This window comes from Crassostrea angulata, chromosome 2 (assembly GCF_025612915.1).
Source record: "Crassostrea angulata isolate pt1a10 chromosome 2, ASM2561291v2, whole genome shotgun sequence".
Classification (NCBI taxonomy): Eukaryota; Metazoa; Mollusca; class Bivalvia; order Ostreida; family Ostreidae; genus Magallana; species Magallana angulata.
The window spans coordinates 11486206-11509006 of record NC_069112.1 but is presented as its reverse complement, the minus strand read 5'-3'; the positions used below and the strand labels follow the sequence as shown (position 1 = coordinate 11509006).

The following is a 22801-nucleotide window of genomic DNA, read 5'->3' as shown; positions in this document are numbered from 1 at the left end:
AAAAGTCAAAGGGAAATTTTGTAGTAGAGGTAAATATAAAAAAGCATCGCGCATAAAACAATTCAATAGCGTTCATAAGAACGACAACGATAACATCCCCACTAACATTGAACATTCATATGCAAACGACTAGGTGACATATTCCCAGGCAGACGACACATCTGTCAATCTCGACGATGTCGATGTACTGGAAAACGTATGTGTTCAAAGTGTGGACGGTATTGAGTGGAATGAAGGTCGAAGGGTTGTGGAACTTAAGCACCTTTCTGACCAGCTTGTATGTGTACACTGTAAAAATCGGCTGCATTTGTCGAATATTGAAAGTGAAAAGCGTTACGGGCTCGGTAACTTGCTATATATCAAATGTGATAACACTACTTGTGGATTTATTTACACAGTTTCCACGGGAAAAAGAAACAGTAAAGGTGCCTTTGATATCAATTCAAAAGTTACACTTGGTAAGTTTAATTTGACATGATTGCTCTCTCTCTCTCTCTCTCTCTCTCTCTCTCTCTCTCTCTCTCTCTCTCTCTCTCTCTCTTTCTCTCTCTCTCTCTCTCTTTCTTTCTCTTTATTATACCCTGTCCCGAGTTTTTGCTTCCACATCTTTTTGCTTGATATTTCGATAATCGTGAATACCTTTATTCTCAAACTATGTTCATCCATTTATATGAAAAATGTCCAGACTATCCCTTGTGAAATGCCCCCTCTACTGCTTCAGGTTTCAATACACATCCCAAATTGGAAAGTCTACGGGCAGTACGGGGATTTTGCATTGCATCAGCCATTAATAAGCCCTAATGATTATGTTGAAAAATCACCCAAGGAATCCCGAGTACTTCCGATTGGGAAAAGATGTAAACATTTCTCATTATAAATTTCTGTAAGAAATTTATTTTTGTTCCTGTGAACTTTTATGAGTGAAAATGATAATTGTTCAATGAAGATATCTTGGATACATTTCCTTTTATCAATTTCAACTGTATTTCTTTCACAGGTATGTGTATTTTTATTAAAAATCATCAAAACTGTGATGGAAACAATAGCTTGGGACAGACTATAGTAGTGTGTGTTTATACCAGGTATTACCAGTTGTATATATATATATCAATCTGATTAAAATAAGATCTTTGATCCGCTCTGACAAATTCGATGTCGCTACACAAAGATCTGAAGACATCCCGTACAGGGTCACGTCAGAATGAACTTTGTATTAACCAATGAAATCTACGCTGGCAAAGTCGTTAGAGGCTACGCCAATTTGATAAGTCTCGAGGGTCTCCGAACGATAAAGCCTAAAATTTACTTCCGAAAGAAAAAAATGGCGGCGCCCACGAATAAACAAGACATTGGCAGTACCCCTAAAAAAGTGTACCCGCTAGGGAATTTCTGTCTTGTATGCGGCTTTTCATTTATACAGAAGTTAGTTGATAGTGATGGCAACACCACTATCAAAAAGTATTTAGACAAGAAGCTTCGCCTTTCCGTAGAACGACTGAAAATCGTGAAGGATGTGTGTAACATTACAAACGACGTCATATTCACTCGTGATACCGGTGTGTGCCAAAAGTGTTTCAGAAACATTGAAAAGGTCCTTAAAATTGAGAAGGAAGCAACGACGCTCCGAGACTCTTTTAAGGCGTCTGTCCAAGTTACGATGCAAAGGTTTGTCAATCCACTGTATAACATTTAGCTGATCATGGATATCATTCTGTCCCTTTTAAAACGGCAATTTAGTAGAATTATTTTGATTTTAACACTGTTATGTTTAAAAAAAAATCGCCAGATTCAGTCAGATTACAACGATAATCTCTCATGAAAATATGTTCCTTTTGTAAAAGATAACTGACAAGCAATAATGTCATGTTGAACAGGGTTTAATTGTGTAATAATAGCCCATTGTAATTAATGTTTGTTAACATCATAATTAATCCACCTAATTATTACATGATTGTCTTTATTGGCTATTATTTTAAGAAATTAGTTTGTAAAGCAGGGCGTTTAAAATAAAGGGGCTTAACTAATATCCTATGTAGTTATGGTCATCCTGATCCACATGTAATGATTTGATATAATTATTTATACATGTATAATGTTTGTTAACTTTCAATTAATTAGTAAAATATAAAACCACCTAAGCTTCACAACATCAATTGTTGTAGGTTAAGTGTCTGCGTGCCTTCCCCATCTAAATTTTTTATGGAAAAGAGAGAGATGAGGAGTCCATTGAAGGAAAATGTTCAGGTAAAGAGGGTCCGAACCAATCAAACAGATGATCTGCTCTTAGTGCCCATTAGACGGGTAACGCCTGTCAAGCTTGTTCCAATTCAGCCTGCTCCTCAGATGGTGGATACAAGCTCCAGCTCTGTAATTACAAGCAAAGCACGTCGTTCTCTCGGGGGTGACTTTAGCAAAAAGGTACACATTTGTCATTTAGTAAAGAATGTGTGATATTGTTTTAGTTTATATTTGGATATGGGTCCAAAAAAATCAACTTTTTAAGTCCAGTTTTTGCATTTTGTCTGATGTCTTTTTCTGTTTTAAACCAGATCAAATTTCAAATGAAATCCAGATCAAATGTCAGTATTAAAGTTTATAAGAATGTCCTATCAATAATTTTTAAAAATCTAGAATATGTTATTTTTATGTAACTAAAACATGATCAATTTGGGATAATCAGCATTGCATAGGTATATTTCTACTTCCTTCCAATGTGAATGTGTTTTTTAATTGAAGACCAAATCATGTGTCAGAATTTTAATGAATTGAGTATTTGTCATAAATTTTAGGAGAATAAAGCTGATAAACATGACACTGTTTATAAAAATGGAGAAGTTGAGGTATAGTGTTCATGATTAAGTTTAGGTTTAGATATTTACTAAACTTATATGTTGGTCAATTTTTTTTCTGATGAAAATTTATTGTCAGTTGATTATACTGACAAGTTCAACTCTGAATTCAGTGGCGTCGGAAGCAAATTGAAAGGGGGGGGCTTTATAGACTCATCAGAAATCTTGAAAAGCAAACAAAAAGGATTATGGTTATGGTTATGCCTACTCCCCCCCCCCCCCCTCCCCCGGTTCCGACGCCAATGTAATTAATATTTGTTATATATGAACATGAATGTGATATATCATGTTTTCCATTCTGCATGTTTCGTAGGCACAGCTATGCTTTATTTTGTCATTATTTTCAGTACGGATCAATGATCATCTTCTAATTTGAATGAAAACTTGAAAACAATATAGTAGATCATACTCATAGATTACTGGTAGTATATATTGAAATTTTTGCAATATATACAAAATAGATCAAAGAAGAAGTGATAAGTAATCCCATTCATATTGTTAAAAGTTTGACTGCTTTCCTTTTTGTTTATTTGTTTGTTTGTCTATATTACTTATGTATGTCATAAGTTTGTTCTTAATTTTGTTCTTTATTTTGTTGACAGATATCAACACTCTAGAATATGCCTCAAGATGTTCTTTAATTTGTCAAATATTGACAAATATTTGCATAACTATGAAGGAAAGGATTTCTATTCATAACTGCTGTACATGTAAGACTCGTATAAATAAATGAAATACTTAATAATTATAATGAAGCTAAGCACGACTTGTAAATGGAAAATTTATCATTATCATTATATGCAATATTTTTATTTAGCCCTATAATGCCTTACCTATCTTACATGTATGGATATATTTACATTGAAAATAATGTCTTCTATAAAATTATAAAAAGTTGAACAGTAAATATACCATGGCAGTGTAAAAAAGTAATAACCAACTGTACATGAAAATGCACCATAAACACAAATTGCACTTTATGCATATGCATTGTGAAATCAGGTGTAGTGAGTGTGAATTGAATTTATGTGTACCCATTGAACGATTACTGAGAATACTGAAAAACTGTCTTTTTGCTAGTCATGTTAAGCTTATATCAAATTATTTAAAGTACATTTTAAATATTAGCCCTTCAATGTGATTATCATGCAAATCAGCTAATTTTTTAATATACTTACTCTTATAAAAGGTATATGTGCATTACCCAAGTGGAAAGAAAACAGCCCTGATTACTTCGGAAGTTCACAGAAGCATTTGCCGAACAATAGTGGGAGGAGACAATGTTGAAAGGACCATTGTTAACAACCTTTGCTCATCTCACCCTGAGGAGGTTACAAATGGGGCAGCGAAAATGATCAAGAAAGAGGCACTTGCTCTTTGTAAGAGGGGGTCGGGATCCATTCTCCAGAGTAAGGACTTTAAAGATTTTTTTGAATTTAAGTGGCAGCAAATGAAGGAAGAACTCCAAAGAAGATGCCCTACAATTCTTTCTTTACTATCAGCTGTAGTAAGTGACCAGGAGCTCTCCAGTGATAGCAAATCAGTCATCCATGTTATGGTATCTGCTGCCATTGCATTGCATGGGAGAAACCAGGAAATGTCCCTTTTCCAGTACATGATTGCCTTTCTGTTAACTCATGGTGGATGTATTCAAAGGGTATGATTATTAACAATGTTATATATTGCCTATGTACATAATTCAGTAGCAAAACAAATACAGGTACAAGCAATGAATTTTTGCTTGCAAGAGTCAAAGGCTAAAAAAAACCCTTTCCTATTGCTTATTACCTTATGTTAACTTCTCAACCAACCAAACTTGGTACAACCTGCCTTCGGGGGGGGGGGGGGGGGGGCTCTACAATATGGGACCAATGGTGTAAGTCTTGTAAAATACGGTATGGAATTATTTTGATGCATGTTTGTATTGTTTTGTAGGATATTGAACGACTGTCAAATATTGGATTTTGTGTACATCCGAAGACCATTCATAGAAAATAAGAAACTTGGAAGGAACTAGTAGATTTGAAAGTGAAAGAAATGAGGGATTCCTGGGCTGATAGTGGAAACGTGAAATATCAATTAGTCGGGGACAATTGGGACAAGAACATTTTGCCATCTTACAGGACTTCAGAACGAGGAACACTGTCACTGCATCTCTTCAACGTCATTGCGGTTCAAGATAGAGTTCCACCCTTATCGGATCTCCACACAGAATATAGGAAAGAGATGCCAAACAAATCTGTGAATTTATACCGTCTGTTGCTGAGCAAAAACAGTTGATGAGAGAATTAGTGTTCATATTTGCAACTTCCATTATTGAGCACAATCCTCAACTTCAAAGGGTGTACAGCTCTATTTATCCAAAGCATTTGGATCACCCTTACAGTCATTTCTCTGGGCTAAAAACATTCCAAGTAATTATTACACATTTATTATATACTATTGTCAATAAACGTGACTGTTAGATTCAATAAGATATCTAGCATTTCAATTACGGTAATAATGAACAATGACTGGTTAAAGAATAGTTTCTAAATTATATTTTCAGGACCCTCTTGGACTGTTTGACTGTAATGAAAACAAGACCCAAGAACTCATTGCTCTTTTGAAGAAACTTTCCAATGACTTCATACCATACAAGAATGGAAACATTGTTGAGCCTGTGTTTTTTGGAGGTAAATATAATTTTGTCTTTAGGCTATACTTTTAATTTTATAACATAAGAAATGTGTAATATTTGTAGATGTTAATTTAATTATCCAAATTCCAAAATAATTATTTTTTTGCCAGAATATTATTTAAAGTTTTGATATTCAATTTAAGGTAAGTGCTGATTGTAGAAAACATTGATATTTTAGGGGACAGATTAACAGACGAGAGAGTTCAATCAGCTCAAAAAGCTATGAAGAATGCAGTAACAGCAAGAGAAAAATTAGAAGGGTTTATTTCCAAAATAGAAGATTTTCATAGGCTGATGAATTTCTTAGAGGTACCTATCTAAATTTTTTTTAATAATTCTTAACGTTTTGTTTGTCTTTGTTTCAAGATAAATTGTGAGACTTATTTGCCGAATGAAAAAGATTCAAAAAGTTATTATAGAGCATTTCTCTTTCTTAACATCTTTTGAGTTTTCCCTTTATCCCTTATGGTATATGTATCAAGTTGACTAGTTTTATATTATTATTTAATCATGATTATGTTATAGGCAATAGCCAAGCTGACTTTCAGCACAGAGAGTGGACAAGATCCTGGGACTCTTTATTTCTACAGAAATCTGTTGAACCATAGAGGTGTGAAAGGTGAAGTGAAGAACGCATATCGCCCTTACAAGCTCCGTTTCTACACTGTATTTGATGCCATTTGTCAGTTGCTTCTCCTTCATCATTTCCACCTGACAGAAGCTGATTCGAACATCCCATTTCCAGAGGGATTCCAGGAACTATCAAAGAAGGATAAAGTGGAATGGTTGAACTTGGTGGCAAGTGAAATCTTACAGACATGGTTTTTTGAAAATGAAGAAGACATTTGTAAAGAATTGAGGGAAGTGTTAGATGATCCACAACACTCGGAGAACTACTGGTTGTCTGGTGCACTTGAAAATGAACGTTTGAAATGTCACTTTTGCGAAGCAACATATGACTGCGTGGGTTCTCTTCAAGCACATGAGCAAAAGAAGCATGATGTTCAAATTCCTCCAAAGAAACCCAAAACCAAAAAGAAGAGCAGAGATGAGCTTCAAGATTATGTTGTCATGTTATTTAAACTTTTAATTATTTAAAAACTTGGACACAGCAGTCGACATGGGGGATGGGGAGCGGTCAGTTAGGTCAGCTAAATACGAATTGCCTCTTTACAACAAGACAAACAAAGTGAAATACCTAATAGGCTCTATTCATCTGACAGCCTTAACTTCATGTACTGGGATACTTCCTGAAGATCTTAGGCAAAGACTTGTTGCAAACAGATTCGTCAATCTTCAAGGTGGACAAAATAACAACATAGCACTCGATGAATACCTTGAAATGGTTAACCGTGACAGTAAAGTGGCATGCACTGGAAATCAGACAAAGGAGAGCATCATTCTTCATTCCAAGGAATATCCGCACTTGGTAAATTTTGTTAAACATTTCGATGAAATTGCAAGTGTACGTCAGAAGAAAGGTTTCCATCATCTACCTTCATATCAAAGTGATGTCCAAAAAGTTTTACAGGATCTAATGCAGAATGATATTCTCGTGTATGACCCTAACAGAACATTTCGCTGTCAAAAACTTATCATTGATAGGAATCCATATGTGAACTGTTTTACAAAACTTCCTATAATGATTCATCGACATAAACCAAATCTGCCATATTGTCGACTTAGGAATATGCAATATTAAATCTGGACTTTGTTTATGTTAGATTATACATGTACATGTACCAGCTTGGTACTTGCACACGTATGTTTATGTACATGTATGTTATAAAACTTTGTATGATGTTCTAAGAATCAGTTGTCAAGAACTACAAGCAAGTTTGTGTACATCCTGCCTTATGTGCATGGCATTTTTTTTAAAATTTTGTAGTACATATGTGTATCAAAATATGTTAAATGATTACCAGTAAGTCCTAGGATTGCAGGATTTTGTGCAAGGCAATTTTTTTTTAAATTGTGTAGTACAGATGTTATTGTATCAAAATATGTTAGATGATTAAGTCCTAGGATTGCAGGATTTGTTGTTGTATTCTCAGTTCCTACTATTGTTGATGCTATTTTACCAAAACATGTCCAATGGAAAATTATTGAAGTAGTGAAAATGGTGGGTGAGCAGACAGGCAACTGAATTTAAAATATGCATATTCAAAACATCTGCATGCATTTTTGTAATTAAGATATATTTTGTAACAAATATTTTCAAGTCAACAAATTTATTCTGTATGTCACATAAGAATTTTTACAGCTATAGTTCGCATTCCTACAAAGAATGCCATATCTGCACTTATTATGGTACCTGTAATTTTATGGTGAACTATAAAAAAAGAACAAATGTTTGTATCGTACATTGAGTTGGATTTAATATTTCTAATGCTTCATAACATATCACAATAGCAACTGTTCTTATCAGATTTCAATAGTCCGGCTGACTGGTGAAAAAATTGCTCACTTAATGAAGAAAGCACCAAATTTGGCATTTTGGTATGTTTAGGTGTACTGAGCAATATAAGCTATGGATCCACTCTCAAAAATCAATATGGCCGCCATTTTCAAGATGGCCGCCATATAGATTATTATTTTAAAAACTTTTTTCAATAAAATCTCTATATTTGATCCTAGAAGTTCGAAATTTTACACAGTTGATATTAGGTGGATGCTTTGGAAGTTCTAATATTCAAAATGATGATATTTCAATATGGCCGCCAAATTCTAAATGGCCGCCATGTAAAATATCTTTTACATCTCCGTTTGTTTTAAACAATACAACTTTTGATGATGGTTTAAAATAAAACAGAATTTATCAATTGTAAATAAATTGGGAGCCTTAATTAATGATTGAATTTGATAATTTGATCTTTCAATATAGTTGCCATATTATCTCTGACTGGTTTTATATAAAAGTTTTCAAATGAGTTCATTGATGACTGGTAGGAGATTTAAATGTTTTACATAAATGAATTTATTTCACTTGAATATAAAAATGATAAAATGGAATCAAATATCAGTTAATTAGGAAATTAGGACGAATCTGCATTTACATGTAACAATGACATACAGTGGTTTTCATACTTGGATCATGATGAAGACGACAAAATGGTTACACAAAGTAGGTAAGTGTTTGTGTTTTGATAATTTATTTATAATTTTCTGAATAGGTGATGTACATGTACACTTAAACAAATATAATATCACATAAAAAACACTTACATAAACATAAACAGTTATAGAACAAATGTTAAATAGATAACAAATGTTCCATCCCCTAAAAAAGTATGAAACACCATTTCGGTAACAGTTATAGAATTTTTTTGAAGTAGCTAAATATGGTAGGGTATTCATCTAAGATGCGTGTAAGATTTGAAATATTGTCATCTTATTTCAGTCAATTTGACCAAAACAATCGAGTTTATATAACCTTTATGATATATTGTAGATCTTGCTTGGCAAGTGATTGAGGAAATGAAGTAAAGTTATCTTTTGATAAGAAATGTCCAAACACATTAAAATCGTAAATCCAGACATTGAGTCTTCATCGTCAAATTTAACAATAATATTTGATTGGGAAAATGTATTTAATGCCAAGAGAGCACATCTGAAGCTCTGCAATGTCCAGCAAATATAAGGAGATCTGATATTGAAGTTGGTGCTGGATATAGATCTCTGGAAACAGTGCTCCTTCGATGTCAAAGTATAAATTGGTGTCCAACGACAATTAGACTTGACCAATTGAATGATGCAAATGGTATTGCATCCAAGTTACAATTGATGAAAGCCAAGTGGCACAAAACATGTAGGAACAAATACACAGACATGAAATTAAAACGACATGAACATTCGAAAAGAAAAGTTGAATCAGACATTTCTTAAACATCAAAAAAGATAACTCGCCAAAGTCCTGGTTGCTCGACATCGACAATGACTCAAAATTGTTTTTTCTGGTGGAACATCAGGAGAGCTTCACAAAGTTTTTACCTTCGGTATAGACAGTAATATCAGGAAATATGCATTGCAAGTGCAGGATACTGTATTGTTGGCGAAACTTAGCGCAGGGGATATGATATCTCAAGAAGCTATGTGTCACAAAAACTGCTACTTAAATCTTTTTAACAAAGCAAGACCACGAAAGATTGTAGATGAGAGTGGCGAAAATCAAATCCATGGAATAGTTTTGGCTGAACTTGTATCATATGTAGAGGATTCACGAATGAACAAAGGTGTAGCTGCTGTATTTAGGCTGGCAGATCTCATGGCAATGTACAGTAATCGTTTAGAGCAATTTGGTCTCGACATGAATAAAAGACCCAACTCAACACATGTAAAAGACAGAATCCTAGCAGCAATACCAGATTTACAAGCCCACAAACAAGGACGGGATGTTTTACTCATGTTCAATGAAGATATTGGGAATGCTATTCGACAGGCAATTACAAATCACTATGATGACATTGCTTTAATTCTTGCAAAAGCTGCAAAAATTGTTCGGAAGGAAATGATGCAAACAAAGTATTCCTTCAAAGGGTTCTTTGAAACTGATTGTCAAAAGAATTCTGTTCCACAGTCTTTAAAAACACTTGTAGGCATGATTTTAGGTGGGCCAAGTATTTAAATGCAGTCCTCAAATTTTATAGAAGCTCAGTGTACTCTAACGATTGCACAATTGATCCAATTTAATTCATCAGTTCGCAGGAGAAAAGATTCTGCAATTTATTCATCACATGCAACTGACCGAGAGCCTCCATTGCCAACATATTTAGGCTTGCTAATACATGCTGAAACAAGAAAAAGAGGGCTTGTTGAAAAGCTGTATGATTTAGGCTTATCCATTTCTTATGACAGAATAATGCAATTATCAGCATCACTGGGAAATTCCATCTGCGAATCTTTCAATATTGAAAATGTAGTTTGTCCTGCTAAGCTTAGAAAAAATCTTTTTACAACTGCTGCAATTGACAATATAGACCACAATCCTAGTTCGACTACTGCACAAGGCTCTTTTCACGGCACAGCAATTTCAGTATTCCAACATCTAGAAAATGAGGGGAATGGCATCGAGCGCTTGATCCCACCAATAGAGGCATCTTTTGCTAGACATGAAAAACTAAAGCCACTGCCAGAATTTTACACTGTAGTCCCACCAGTTGTGCTTCCAAGGGAAAGATAAGAGATTTCTCCAATTAGATGTTCCCTACTAGTCACTGATGATATACATGTAACAGTTCCGAATGCATTGAATGAGGAATACAGGTACAGCTATCATATAGTTTGAAATTTCCTGTTACAGTCAAACACAATTCTTATATGATTGCGCCCATGAGAAAAGGGTCCTTATGACGTTTTGTATAAAACAGAGAAATAACGTCATAAAGAAATGACGTTACGTTAGAGAAAAAAAAGCTCGTCTGAAAGCCAGGTAGAAAACAGCGGCGCTGTAATTCTAAACTGTTACTTAGTTTATAAGCACGAGTCTTTAACATAGCAAGGCCCTATAATACATTATCTTTTATAATAAATAAAATGAACATATTTATATTTTTTAATATTTTACTCATAATTCACGATCGAATGTAGATTCCGTGCTTGTTTGATACGAACAAAAGACAACTCTTGATCATCGCATTAAAAAAATGTACAGTCATGCATATTGGAAAAAATAACACGATTGAACAATTAACATTCCGGAACAATTTACATTGCGGTACTAAATCTGATATTGAATGTTTATATAATAAATTAATTCTAAAATCACCGGTTAATAAGAAATAATTGATATATTCGCGACTGCGTTTTCGTTACCGATTATAACTTGTTGATCCGCCCGTCAGCATCTGTTTAATCGCGCGGCCGACTTTAACTTCTTGAGGTCTACCATTTTCATCTAAAGCCTCTGAATCTCTGACGATTCGGGTCCAAAAACAAGCTTAACAATCTGGATGAAACCCATAACCTTTTTTATTGCACGATAAATACTTTAATCAATGTTTATAAATGATCACGTCGAAAAACAAGATAGATAATCCACTTCTGTAGAAAATACCATGAGGTTCCGCACGGGGAAATTGATAATAAAAAAAAGATGTTTAATTTATTTTATCTGTTCAATATTTATAAGTGTTATTTTAATCTAATTTAAAGATACTAGTGAATGAATTTTTATTAAAAATGCGTGTTTAATTTATAGGTTGCAATTGATACTACATACATGTAGTTCCAGTCGTTTTTCAATTCATATACATGTAGCTTGGTATAATTCGAAATTGTAAGATTTTTAGTTATGTCATTTTGTTGATTTTTTAAATAGATAATAATAAATGAAATTTGATAAATTCATTATGAGACTAAATTCTCAATATGAATAATAACCTTTCACTTTAGCTTCATAATTTTTTTTTGTACTGTAACTTACAGTTATTCAAGTTAGAATATTTAGAAGAAATTATTCATGGCATGTCATTAGTTTTTTTTTTAATCCGTCTATTATTCCAGACTATTTTCATTGCATCAATTTCATAAAGATTAGATAGACACTTTGAATTGTTTTAACTGAATTTTATAAATAAAGAAAATGTTTACATATAACTACAAAATGAGGTGCATACAGATTTAAGCGCAAAAGCAAATGCAAGTTAACTATACTACTGTCATTAAATTGTTTCAAATATACGAATTTATACAATATAAGCACCGCCTTATTTTTGCCCCCACTCTGTTTCTCCTGTGGTCTGTCGGTAATATATTTTATTAAACAAAATAGCAGTATTATTTAATAGATGCTTATAAAGTGTCGATCCGATCATTCAGAATAGAAATTGAAATAAAATATTTTTTTTCAACTCTACATTAGTTTTAGTGCTACAAAATTGTAAAGAACAGATAAAAATTTAATCGGCTACTTTCTCAGTGTTATCAAAATGTGTTCAAAATAGCGTACATGTTTATTGTAACAATTAATGATGAAATATTAAAATAATTTTCAAAAGCCAAATTCACTTCTGAAATTTAGTTTACAAAACCTATAAATTATCTCATATTTTAATTACGTATGCAGGCTAGCGATGTACATGTACTGGTTTAGATTATTTAAAGCTAGCATTGATTACAAGTTCGTGCAAAAAAAAATAACAGTAAGTATTTATAATTGATTAGATTTTAAATTTTTTTCCAATTTAATTTAGTTGTCCAAAAGTTTATGGAGCCAGATTTTTTTTATATAAATATACACTTTTGGGGGAGGGGGAGGGGTATTGACCCACTTCTTTGGAAACAAATCTTAATTGACAAAGGGTTAATACATGTAAATTGTGCGTACAACATCTAATATAATATGTAAATAGCAATAAGAATATACTGTAACCTGCTCAGTTTGTTTTATAATACATGTAGATGCATTCCGGCTACATAGGCGTCGGAACCGGGGGGGGGGGGGGCTTTTTTTTGCAAAGTTAGACCTAACCATAAGGGGCGTAGCATCATAGCCCCCCCCCCCCCCCCCCCCCACTTTTTCTCGCAGGAAAGATAATTGTTCCTAAATTTACCTTGAAAGATTAAGAAGTTGGAGTCATAGGCATACTAACCAACCAACCCCCGATTAGGAATTTCATCATTTGGGGGGGGGGGGGGGGATTTGGTAGGTAAGATTTTTTTTTTGGAAGTATAGGTATACTCCACCCCCCCCCCTCCCCGATTAGGATTTGCATGATTTTGGGAATTAGTTATTTTTTCCTCAATATTTCTGAGGATTAGTATAGCCCCCCCCCCCCCACTTTCAATTTGCTTCCGACGCCAGTGTGCTAATAAGACACTAGTAATTTTAGAGAACGCTCAAAAACATGAAGTTTTTTATAATAAAAAAAAGTTAGTGTGCTGCTTATTTAAAAACTCCGTGGCATTTGAGCTACATATATACAAGCGCTAAATTATTCATGTGTCAACAAATACCACATGTTAGCTTACTCATTGTATTAACGTGTGTATTTTTACACCTGTCGACAAATAACCCATGATACAAATGAGCCAACTCATTGTATTAACATGTGTACACATTTTGAGTCATTACATTCTTATTTAATTTAGACGCAAACTATAATAGTTTTCATGAAACCTAAGAGTATCTAACTTTTGCCTGATTTTATTCTTTGATTTATTGCTTCAGGAACTTGAAAATCTATTAAATGATCAATTTGGCCTAGACAAAAATAGTGGGTGCTTTAAAAACATTATTAAACATTATAAATTGTATTTATACAATGCCTGTAAACCATGTGGTTTTGAGCTAATAAACTATACTATACTAAAAACATGAAGAAAATGCTACGAGAATAATCTTAAATAGTGAGAGAAAGTCTAAAGCTTAAATAGTGCTTCTATTGAGATTTCAGTAAAAGAAACGTGAGTTGAGTGGTAAATTAATCAAGGTTCACGATTTGATACCTTTGCACGTTTTCATTTCCATATCACTCCCATTAAAATGGGACACTTTTTTTTTTTATTCCACTACGCTTTAATTTTTCAGACATGCAGTAAACTGTTGTCAGTTAACTTTATGAAATTATTGGTGCTCGCTATTTCCATGATTTAACATTCTTGCAATTTAACACGAAACAAAAACAATGCGAAATAAGTGCTCGCGTAAAATATAAAAAAAATCTACAATATCGGCAACGTTACATATTGATTTACACATAAAAAGTAAACAAAATTAAGAACGTTACGAGTTTTATTTATGGCAATAAGCGTAGGATAGAGAAACATACGTTTCGATCCTGGACAAATTTAGTTGAATTCAAAATAAAGTATATCTCATTCATATTTTGACTTAATAAATATTAATTTTTTAACTTCAATTTTCATTCAAACACATTTACGAATTTATTGAAATAAACATGTATCTGTATCGCACATGATCATGTTTTCTTTCAAGGTGTAGTCCCCATTTGGTTTTGTAGGTGTCTATGCTAATTTTCTGATGCCAAGCTAGCGCAAATGATTGTTATATGCCTACTAGACTTTGACACGTGCGTGCACGGGTTGACATTGCATATCGGACATTTAGAAATAGGTACATCGATACACCTTATTATTGACATTTACATAACAAAGCTATAAGCCTACAATAATGCTATTAATTTCACCACACTTTCCTTAGTTTTAATAACCTAACTGTGTCTCGAGAAAGCCCCATCCCTTACTTATACCCGTAAAGTAGCAGAAAATTGCAGAATAGCTCCAGAACGATTTTGGAGAAAGTTAATGAATGATGTTGCCTTGAAAATAACAGTCAAATACATCACAACAAACCTTTATGAGACTGCAAATCTCTTTCAACTAAAAAATTTAATCCATAGAATGGAAGAACTCAACACCTTTTCACCAACGTACACGTATATTCTTTGTAAAACTGGGTCTGTAGCACATTATTCATTTTTACGATAAAACATATTCTATCTTCACTCTCATAACAAATATAATGTAACATTTTTGCATGTAATCAATATTTTTTGTCATCACGAAGATGAAAGTAAGTGCTTAGTTGAAATATATATTTGTTATTTTATACTTTCTCTCGTAAGAAATCATTAATTTATATGAACAGAATATATAGCAAAAGTCCAATGAAAATTTACCCGTATTTGTATTATCATTTCTGAGTTTATTCAGGGAGAGGTGATATTGTGGAAACAAATATAAACTAAAGATCCCGTTAGCGTGAATGTATTGCGCAAGCGCAAGATTGTAAAATCCAAAAAATCCAGGTGATTTCCGGGATTTTTTGAGGAATTTTCGTTGATTATTAATTAGCGAAGCTTAACTGAGAAAAAATAAAAACAAATTGGTAATCTTCAAGTACCAAAGATGTTTAAAATATATTAAACAAAAGACAGTATTCTTCCGATATCTCGGTATTAAAGACTAAAAATTCGAGTCTATTATTTTAATATAGTAGTATAGATATTCTATTATAGAACTTGGTGAACTCATTGTATCTTTTATTGATACACGTAGGAGCAAAACAATCGGCCCGAATTGTCTCTCTAAGAGCGAAACATCCTGCAATCTTACTAAGCTTGCTGCGTATTTCATAAAACGGAACAAGGGGGGGGGGATTGCAGCAAACGCACTACCGCTTATCATTTAAACGATTTGATTGCAGAATTTAGGTTTTTAATTAAAACACAATTAGGTATAAGAATGTACTAAGGAACAAGATCAGTAAATATGAAAGAAGTAATTTAAATTATTACGGACTAAACAAATATTAAAGCAGCATAGAATCAAGCAAGCCATGGCGAATTAAAAACGTATCAAAGTAAAATACGATAACCATTGAAATGAAATCACTAAAGTGACAATCATGTGTAATTGTACAGAAGAATAAAGAAGTTAAAGCAAAATGAGAAAAAGAAAGAATGACTTTTGGCGAAGTTTCTTTTTTCATATAGCATGCACAGGAATCCAATGCGCATATATTGGCACCATACATTTTTAGATTAAAAGTTATTAATAAGTTATCTAATAAGAATTTAATAATGATATCCTCAAAAGCAAAGATCACACAAAATAAAACAATGGGGCTATATACATGTACCAAACATATAAATGACGTTGATAAAATCATAACGTAACGTCGCAAGGTGAACAACGTCATAGGTAAAAAAAAAAAACCTTAACTTTAAGTGCCAAATAAAGATATTTATAGTTATTGGATCTTCATGAAACTTCATAACTTTAAAATTCTGACATATATAAGTATAAATCCATAAAAATCTTGAATTGTGGAAAAAAATGCCATAAGGACCCTTTTCTCATGGGCGCAATCATATGTGTTCCTAAGTAACAAGTACTAACATTTAATATACATATATATGCATATCTATATATTAATATTTCAGATGGCTTGACCATGTCCATGAAAATATTGCAGCTGACAATAGTGAATGCATGGAATATTATTGGTCAGCTTTTCATGCAAAAAGACTACAAGATAATCCAGAGACAGTAATAGACATAAGCTCATTGTTACCTTTATTCCAAGAAGAGGCAAAGTCAGTTGCAATGATTCGACATGCTTTAGATATTATTAAGAAAATTGTCAACTTTCTTAACCCAGGACAGACTCCTGTCATCACATGTGACCAACCCCTCTTTGCATTAGCAAAGCTGATTCAATGGACCTGGCCAGAAAGATTTTCAGAGAAACATGTTGTCATCCTATTTGGTGGTCTTCACATTGAAATTGCTGCTTTTAGTACGATTGGTGATTGGCTAGAAAACAGTGGCTGGACCAGTGTGCTATGTCAAGCCGACATAGCAAGTTCAGGCACCGCTGATTCATTCCTTAAAGCATCCCACGTGAAACGGACAAAACACGCACATGAGGTGACTGCTTGTTCTTTATACATTTTGATGAAGCGTTCTCACGATAGATATATAACAGAACAGGGTGAAAATGATCAGCTTGTATTTGAAGAATGGCGAGAACAAAGAGAAATTGAAAGTCCCCTTTTCAACTTCTGGTCTTTAACACTGAAATTTGAAATTGCAATATTAGTTTTCATCAGATCACTGAGAGAGGGTAATTTTCAACTGTATAAAGAATCAATTTCACTTCTTATCCCTTGGTTCTTTGCGCTCGATCATCCGAACTATGCGAGATGGTTACCTGTTCACTTACGTGACATGGTTATGCTACATGATAATGCACCAGAAAAGGAAAAAGAGTTTCAAAATGGTAAATGTGTTGCTAAGAAATCTCATAATAGATTTTCATCAATAGCATTAGATCAGGCACATGAGCAGAACAATAAGTTAGTGAAAGGAGATGGTGGAGCAATTGGCCTTACAGAAAATATGGCTCAGCTTCAAAGGTGGATGGTATCGGGTCCAGAAGTAGCCAGAGTAATAAATGAATTCGAATCTGCTCAAGAACAAATAAAGAAAGATCAAAGCAAAGGACCAGATATACGACACCACGAACAGGTCAGGAGTCAGCAAAACACATTCGCAAAGCATGTAAACGCTTTCTGTTCAGTTGTAGAAGATATGGGAAATCCTTTTATGGAACAAAGCGAGGATTTACTTATATTGGATACACATGATATTGTTGACAAAAAGGTAGCTGAAACAGTTAGAAACATGGAGATTATTGGAAAACAGCAATTCCACCAGTTTGTAAAAGAACGTTTAGAGAGTAACTCAAAATCTATTTACGAACCAATTAAACAAAACAAGCTCCTTTTATTTAGCCGTCAACAACCAAGAACAGTATCCAAGGAGAAACAGCAAATAGTATCATTGAAACAGAACTGTTCTCTTTTTTCACAATTATATGTTTCGTGTGAAGTTCGAAATGGCGATCTTGTAGAATTTTTCAAACATGAAAACCAAGCTTATCCTCCACCCCTTTCACAATTTGGTGATTTACGCCATCGATCGAAATCTGATCTTCTTGTTCAATTGGAGAAAACTACCAAATCAAGCAATGAGGCACCTTTAGTTGATGCTTTAGTTTTAGATGGGGCTGCCCTTGTTAATATCCTTAAACCAAGGGGGAGTAAAACGTTTGAAGATTACTTCAGAGATATTTTTAAACCATATATTCAGATTCAGCTGCACTCTGTCAGGAGAATTGATATCATCTGGGATGAATATTTTACAGACAGCTTAAAATCATCTGAAAGAACTAGAAGAGGCAAGGGGATAAGAAGGAGGGTTTTATCAGACTCTAACGTTCCGGGAAATTGGGAAAGTTTCTTAAGAGTAGACGAGAACAAGAAGGAATTGTTTGTTTACCTATCAAAAAAACTGGTATCAGACCAAAGTTGGGATGCTGAGAAACAGCTCGTTACTACTATAGGCAGCTCTGTCATGTGCTTAAAGACAAAGGACACCAGTCAAATAGAACCTTGCACACATGAAGAGGCAGATACACGAATGATGCTTCATGTTAAGGATGCAGTTGCAGAAGGGCACGAGTGTGTCATGATTCGGACGGTTGATACCGATGTTGTGGTTATAGCCATATCTTGTTTTAAGAAAATTGAACAGATAAAATAATTGTGGATTGCCTTCGGAGTTGGAAAATTTTTTAGGTACCTGTCAGTCCACAATATTGCCAATGCTCTTGGACCCCAGAAGTCACATGGCCTTTTATTTTTCCATGCATTCACGGGCTGTGATCAGGTATCATCATTTGGAAACAAGGGTAAAAAAAGAGCATAGGATACATGGATAAGCTATAGACCAGTAATGGAAACCTTTGACAATTTAAGCGATAAGAGTCTGTCGCCAACAGCCGTTGTGGATCACATGGAAGAAATACAACGTTTTGTTGTGCTCATGTACGATAAAGCAAGTGAGTGTGTAACAGTCAATGGCGCAAGAATGGACCTATTTGCTAGAAAAGGAAGGGCAATTGATAATATTCCTCCTACAGAAGCAGCACTGCTTCAACACACAAAGCGAGCCTGTTATATGGCTTGCCAGGTCTGGGACAGATGTCTTGAACCTACCTCTACAACAGTAGACCCAGGAACATGGGGCTGGAAAAGGAATGAAACAAATATGTGGATTCCATTTTGGACAGTACTACCTGAAGCATCAGCATCATGCAATGAGCTAATTAAATGTGGATGCAAGCCTCAGATTGGATGTAGAGGGAGATACCGATGTGTTAAAGCTAATTTGACCTGCACTGCTCTTTGTAAATGTGGCGGAGAATGTGACAGAGACTAATTTTTGAACATTCTCAACATTAAAACTTTCTTAAAATATCTTTAGCATCGGTGTCTCTTTTATCTAAAAAAAAAAAAAAAGACCGGGTAATTTTCATTTTTAATAAAATAATTATTTAATCAAAAAAAGGGTTACTATTTTGGGCAAAATTTTGGCAAAAAAATATCATAAAAAGCATCACGTTTTACTTAACTTTATTTAATCTGCAATGACATGAAATGGTAAACCTTCCTTAATGATTAAACATCATTAGTTATTTTTAAAATGTTGCTCCTTTGTCAAAACAAACTTTTTAATAAAGGAAAATTGAAAATTTTTATCAGTTTTCCGCCATCTTGAAAATGGCGGCCATATTGGATTTTGAAAAGTGGGTCCATAGCTGAAATTGAAGCTTATACATAACAAAACTTGTGTAGAAAGTTTCATGCTTTCTCCATCAAGTGAGCAATTTTGCTAAAATTTTGCACCAATCAGCTGGACTATAAATGAGAAAAAATTAAATGAAATGGAATTTTTTCTATGTGCATATACATGTTTTAATATGACAGTGAGAGAACATTTCTTAAAATTAGATCTCCACACTCTCTAAGAAAATGTTTTTCATTTCATCTTTTATTATTTAGGCATGATTACTAGACTTCAAAGAATCCATCACCTAGCAGTTCCACATGTAGACAATGAACACCAGAAAATATTGTGTTCGGTGGAGACGTTCTGACGAATGAGAGAGCTTTTTTCTGCGCAGGAGGCCATGCAGAATGTCCCATCTGAATTTGAGAGCCTTAGTGGATTAATTCACAGGCCAGAGGGATTGCACAGGGAAATGAGCTTTCTTTTGGTATACTGAGCGTGGATGTTTCAAAAGTTGACGGTTCAAAAAGTTTGAAGTTTATTTTTCACCTTGTTCACATTAAGGTTTTTGTTTTGTATTCCTTTGTGTTTTACTAACTGATTATTATTGTTGTGTGTTGATCTAGACTGGAAATCGGGTCTATACCTCCCCCTCCCTCTAGGAAAATTCTTACAAATTAAGTTCACATAGTAATGTTGAAGAAAATTAGGTTTTAATGGCTTCTCCGTCCTTATAGACAACACCCCCCCCCCCCTCCCCAGGAAAAATGGAATTATTTTTAGAGAAATCACTGGTCCAATGAGAACAGATTTTATGTGTAAAAATAAGAAAATTTATTGATAAATTGTTATAACATAAACCAAGCCTTTATAACACACGTATTAATTCAAATTGATTTCAAATGTTATTTTTAAAAAAATGCAGTTTGTTTTAAAGACATTGCCATATTAAATATTGGTTTACTTTTCAAATGCATGTTAATTTTATTTTGGTTTAACATCATCTCTCAATTTTGTGGTATTGCTTTTGTAATAATATGTAGACAGACTTCAGTGAATTTATTATTGGGTGGAGGGGTTGATTCTAAACTTACCGGGTATTTAACAGATGCCCATGAAATTGAGAGGGTTACTTTTTTGCAGGTTTTTTTTATGTTTACAATAAATTTTAATGTATGTAATTCTAGAGGAAGAAGAATAAGGTAAACTTTACAAAAAATTGCCATTAACTTTTATTTCTACAGAGCATTTACCAACTCTTCAACAAAGAAGAAAGCTCATCAGATGTTGGGACATTATACCAACTTCGCAATCTCATAAACAGAAGAGATGTTTCAGGACCCGATGAAGTAATCAATAAATTCAGGTACTGTAATTGTTGCAAACTATTGCAAACAATTAATATATGTAAAAAAAAACAAAAAAAAAACATTTTTGCATTAATACTGTTTACATTGCCAGATATCCACAGATGATCATATCTTTTACTCATCACCCATGATCGACGAGGAAGGTGTGATCACCTGTGGGTATCAGACGTTAACAGTAAGGAAATTATTAATGGTATAGAACTTGTTGTTAATTTGTTTAATCTTTTGTTCAGTGCATTTTGATTTCTTTATTGTGTGTATATATGAAGACAAAGCTCTATACCCTGTGTATAAATGTACATTATGCTATATGCATATCAGTTTTAACGTTTTCAAAAATCTTAAAATTTTAGGCCACATCACCAGTTCATTGATGACGTCACGAATGGGTACTTTGTAGGAGCTTTCCTGGATACCATGGACATGGATGACATCAGTTCAACACCTGTAGGTGCACCTGTGTTTTCTATGATGAATGACCAAGAAAAAGCTGACTGGGTTCTCCATGCCGCAAATAAAGTGGTCGAAACTTTAGGTTTTTGTGATTTTGGAACAATACACCATTTGCGAGAAAACTTGCAGGCTTTGGATCAGAATGATTCCCAGATGGAAGCTATGAAAAATGAAGACTTGTACGGGTGTCCTCTTTGTGCTAAAACATACTACAAATCTGGTTGGTTCAAGAAACATTTAGAAAAAAAAAACATTGCTGGAAGTTTTGTAGTGTTGAAAATATGGATGCAGATTTAAATCCTGTTCATTGCTTTCTTTTTATGTCTTTATTGTTAAGAGATACATGCAATGCTTATCAAATTGGTGATGGTGAAAGAATTGTACGCAATGCTTATATGGAATGGCTGTATGCTTCTGCAGTAAAACACTCAAAATATAAAATTTGGCTTTGGCGATAGATTACATACATAATTGCCATACTAGATACCAAAGAAAGCTTTGAGTATAAATGGAACATAACTGTTAACTTGAAAGGTGGAATTAAAAACAAGATTCCGAAAGATAATTGTGTAGAGATACAGGTACACAATATAATATTTCAGTTAAACACACAAGGTGCAAACAAATCCTTTCAATCTGCAAGGCTAATTTGTATGACAACACAAGTAGTAGATGGAATAAAAGATCAGTTAATGAAAAGTACTAAAACTGTAAAATCAAGGAGTACAAGACCAACAGTTGACAAAACAGGTGATATTGTTACAATTGTGAAAGTATTACGACAAAAAGGAAAGGTGAAAGATTTGAAATGGGAAAGTTTTTCAAATTTTAAGGAGCAATTGTATTCTATTAATAGTGAAGACTTGCACAACTGGATTAAAGTTCAAAAGAATGTTGCAAGTTTTCTTATGTAATTACAATATATACATACATCTATGAGCATAATGAAATATGCTTTACCTCATATTATAGTCGTTTAGATCTCATTTTTTTATGTATTGACCAAGTATTTACACTTATCATATGCATTTTAGAGTGTCGGTAGCCAAATAGTATGACTGATTCCTTAATATATCCTAAATTAACCCTTGTTTTGACATGCATACTTTGAATCTACCTTAGATTGTGTATATAATATGATTAAAATTTGTACAACATAAGGATGTTTTTTCTCATTTTACTGCAGTATCAATATCAGGACATATAGTGAAGAAATGCTGTCCAATGCAACAAATTTTTCCAAAGTGAAGATTCTTATTTGTTTTATTTGTTCTAAATATTTTCAATTTACTTGAATAATGTTTATTTTTCTTCAAGTTTGCTGCGATAGAAAAATAAGTATTCTTCACTTT

The 22801-nt window shown here is 33.6% G+C and overlaps 2 protein-coding genes across 2 annotated transcripts in view; both read left to right on the top strand.

Annotated features, from left to right (window-relative positions):
- The window catches only part of LOC128172977 (receptor-type tyrosine-protein phosphatase epsilon-like), a 78923-nt gene that overhangs the window by 17899 nt on the left and 38223 nt on the right, over window positions 1-22801 (top strand). The window lies entirely within an intron of this gene.
- Window positions 1322-2601, top strand: LOC128173020 (uncharacterized). Its single transcript, XM_052838774.1, has 2 exons — window positions 1322-1665; window positions 2163-2601. Exons 1-2 carry the CDS (start codon window positions 1322-1324, stop codon window positions 2449-2451), a joined length of 633 nt encoding a protein of 210 aa, XP_052694734.1. The 3' UTR covers window positions 2452-2601.

Coding starts and splice junctions, on each gene's coding strand:
- LOC128173020 (XM_052838774.1), top strand. CDS start 1,322: ATGGCGGCGCCCACGAATAAACAAGACATTGGCAGTACCCCTAAAAAA. Junction 1,666..2,162: donor GTCCAAGTTACGATGCAAAG/GTTTGTCAATCC, acceptor CAATTGTTGTAG/GTTAAGTGTCTGCGTGCCTT.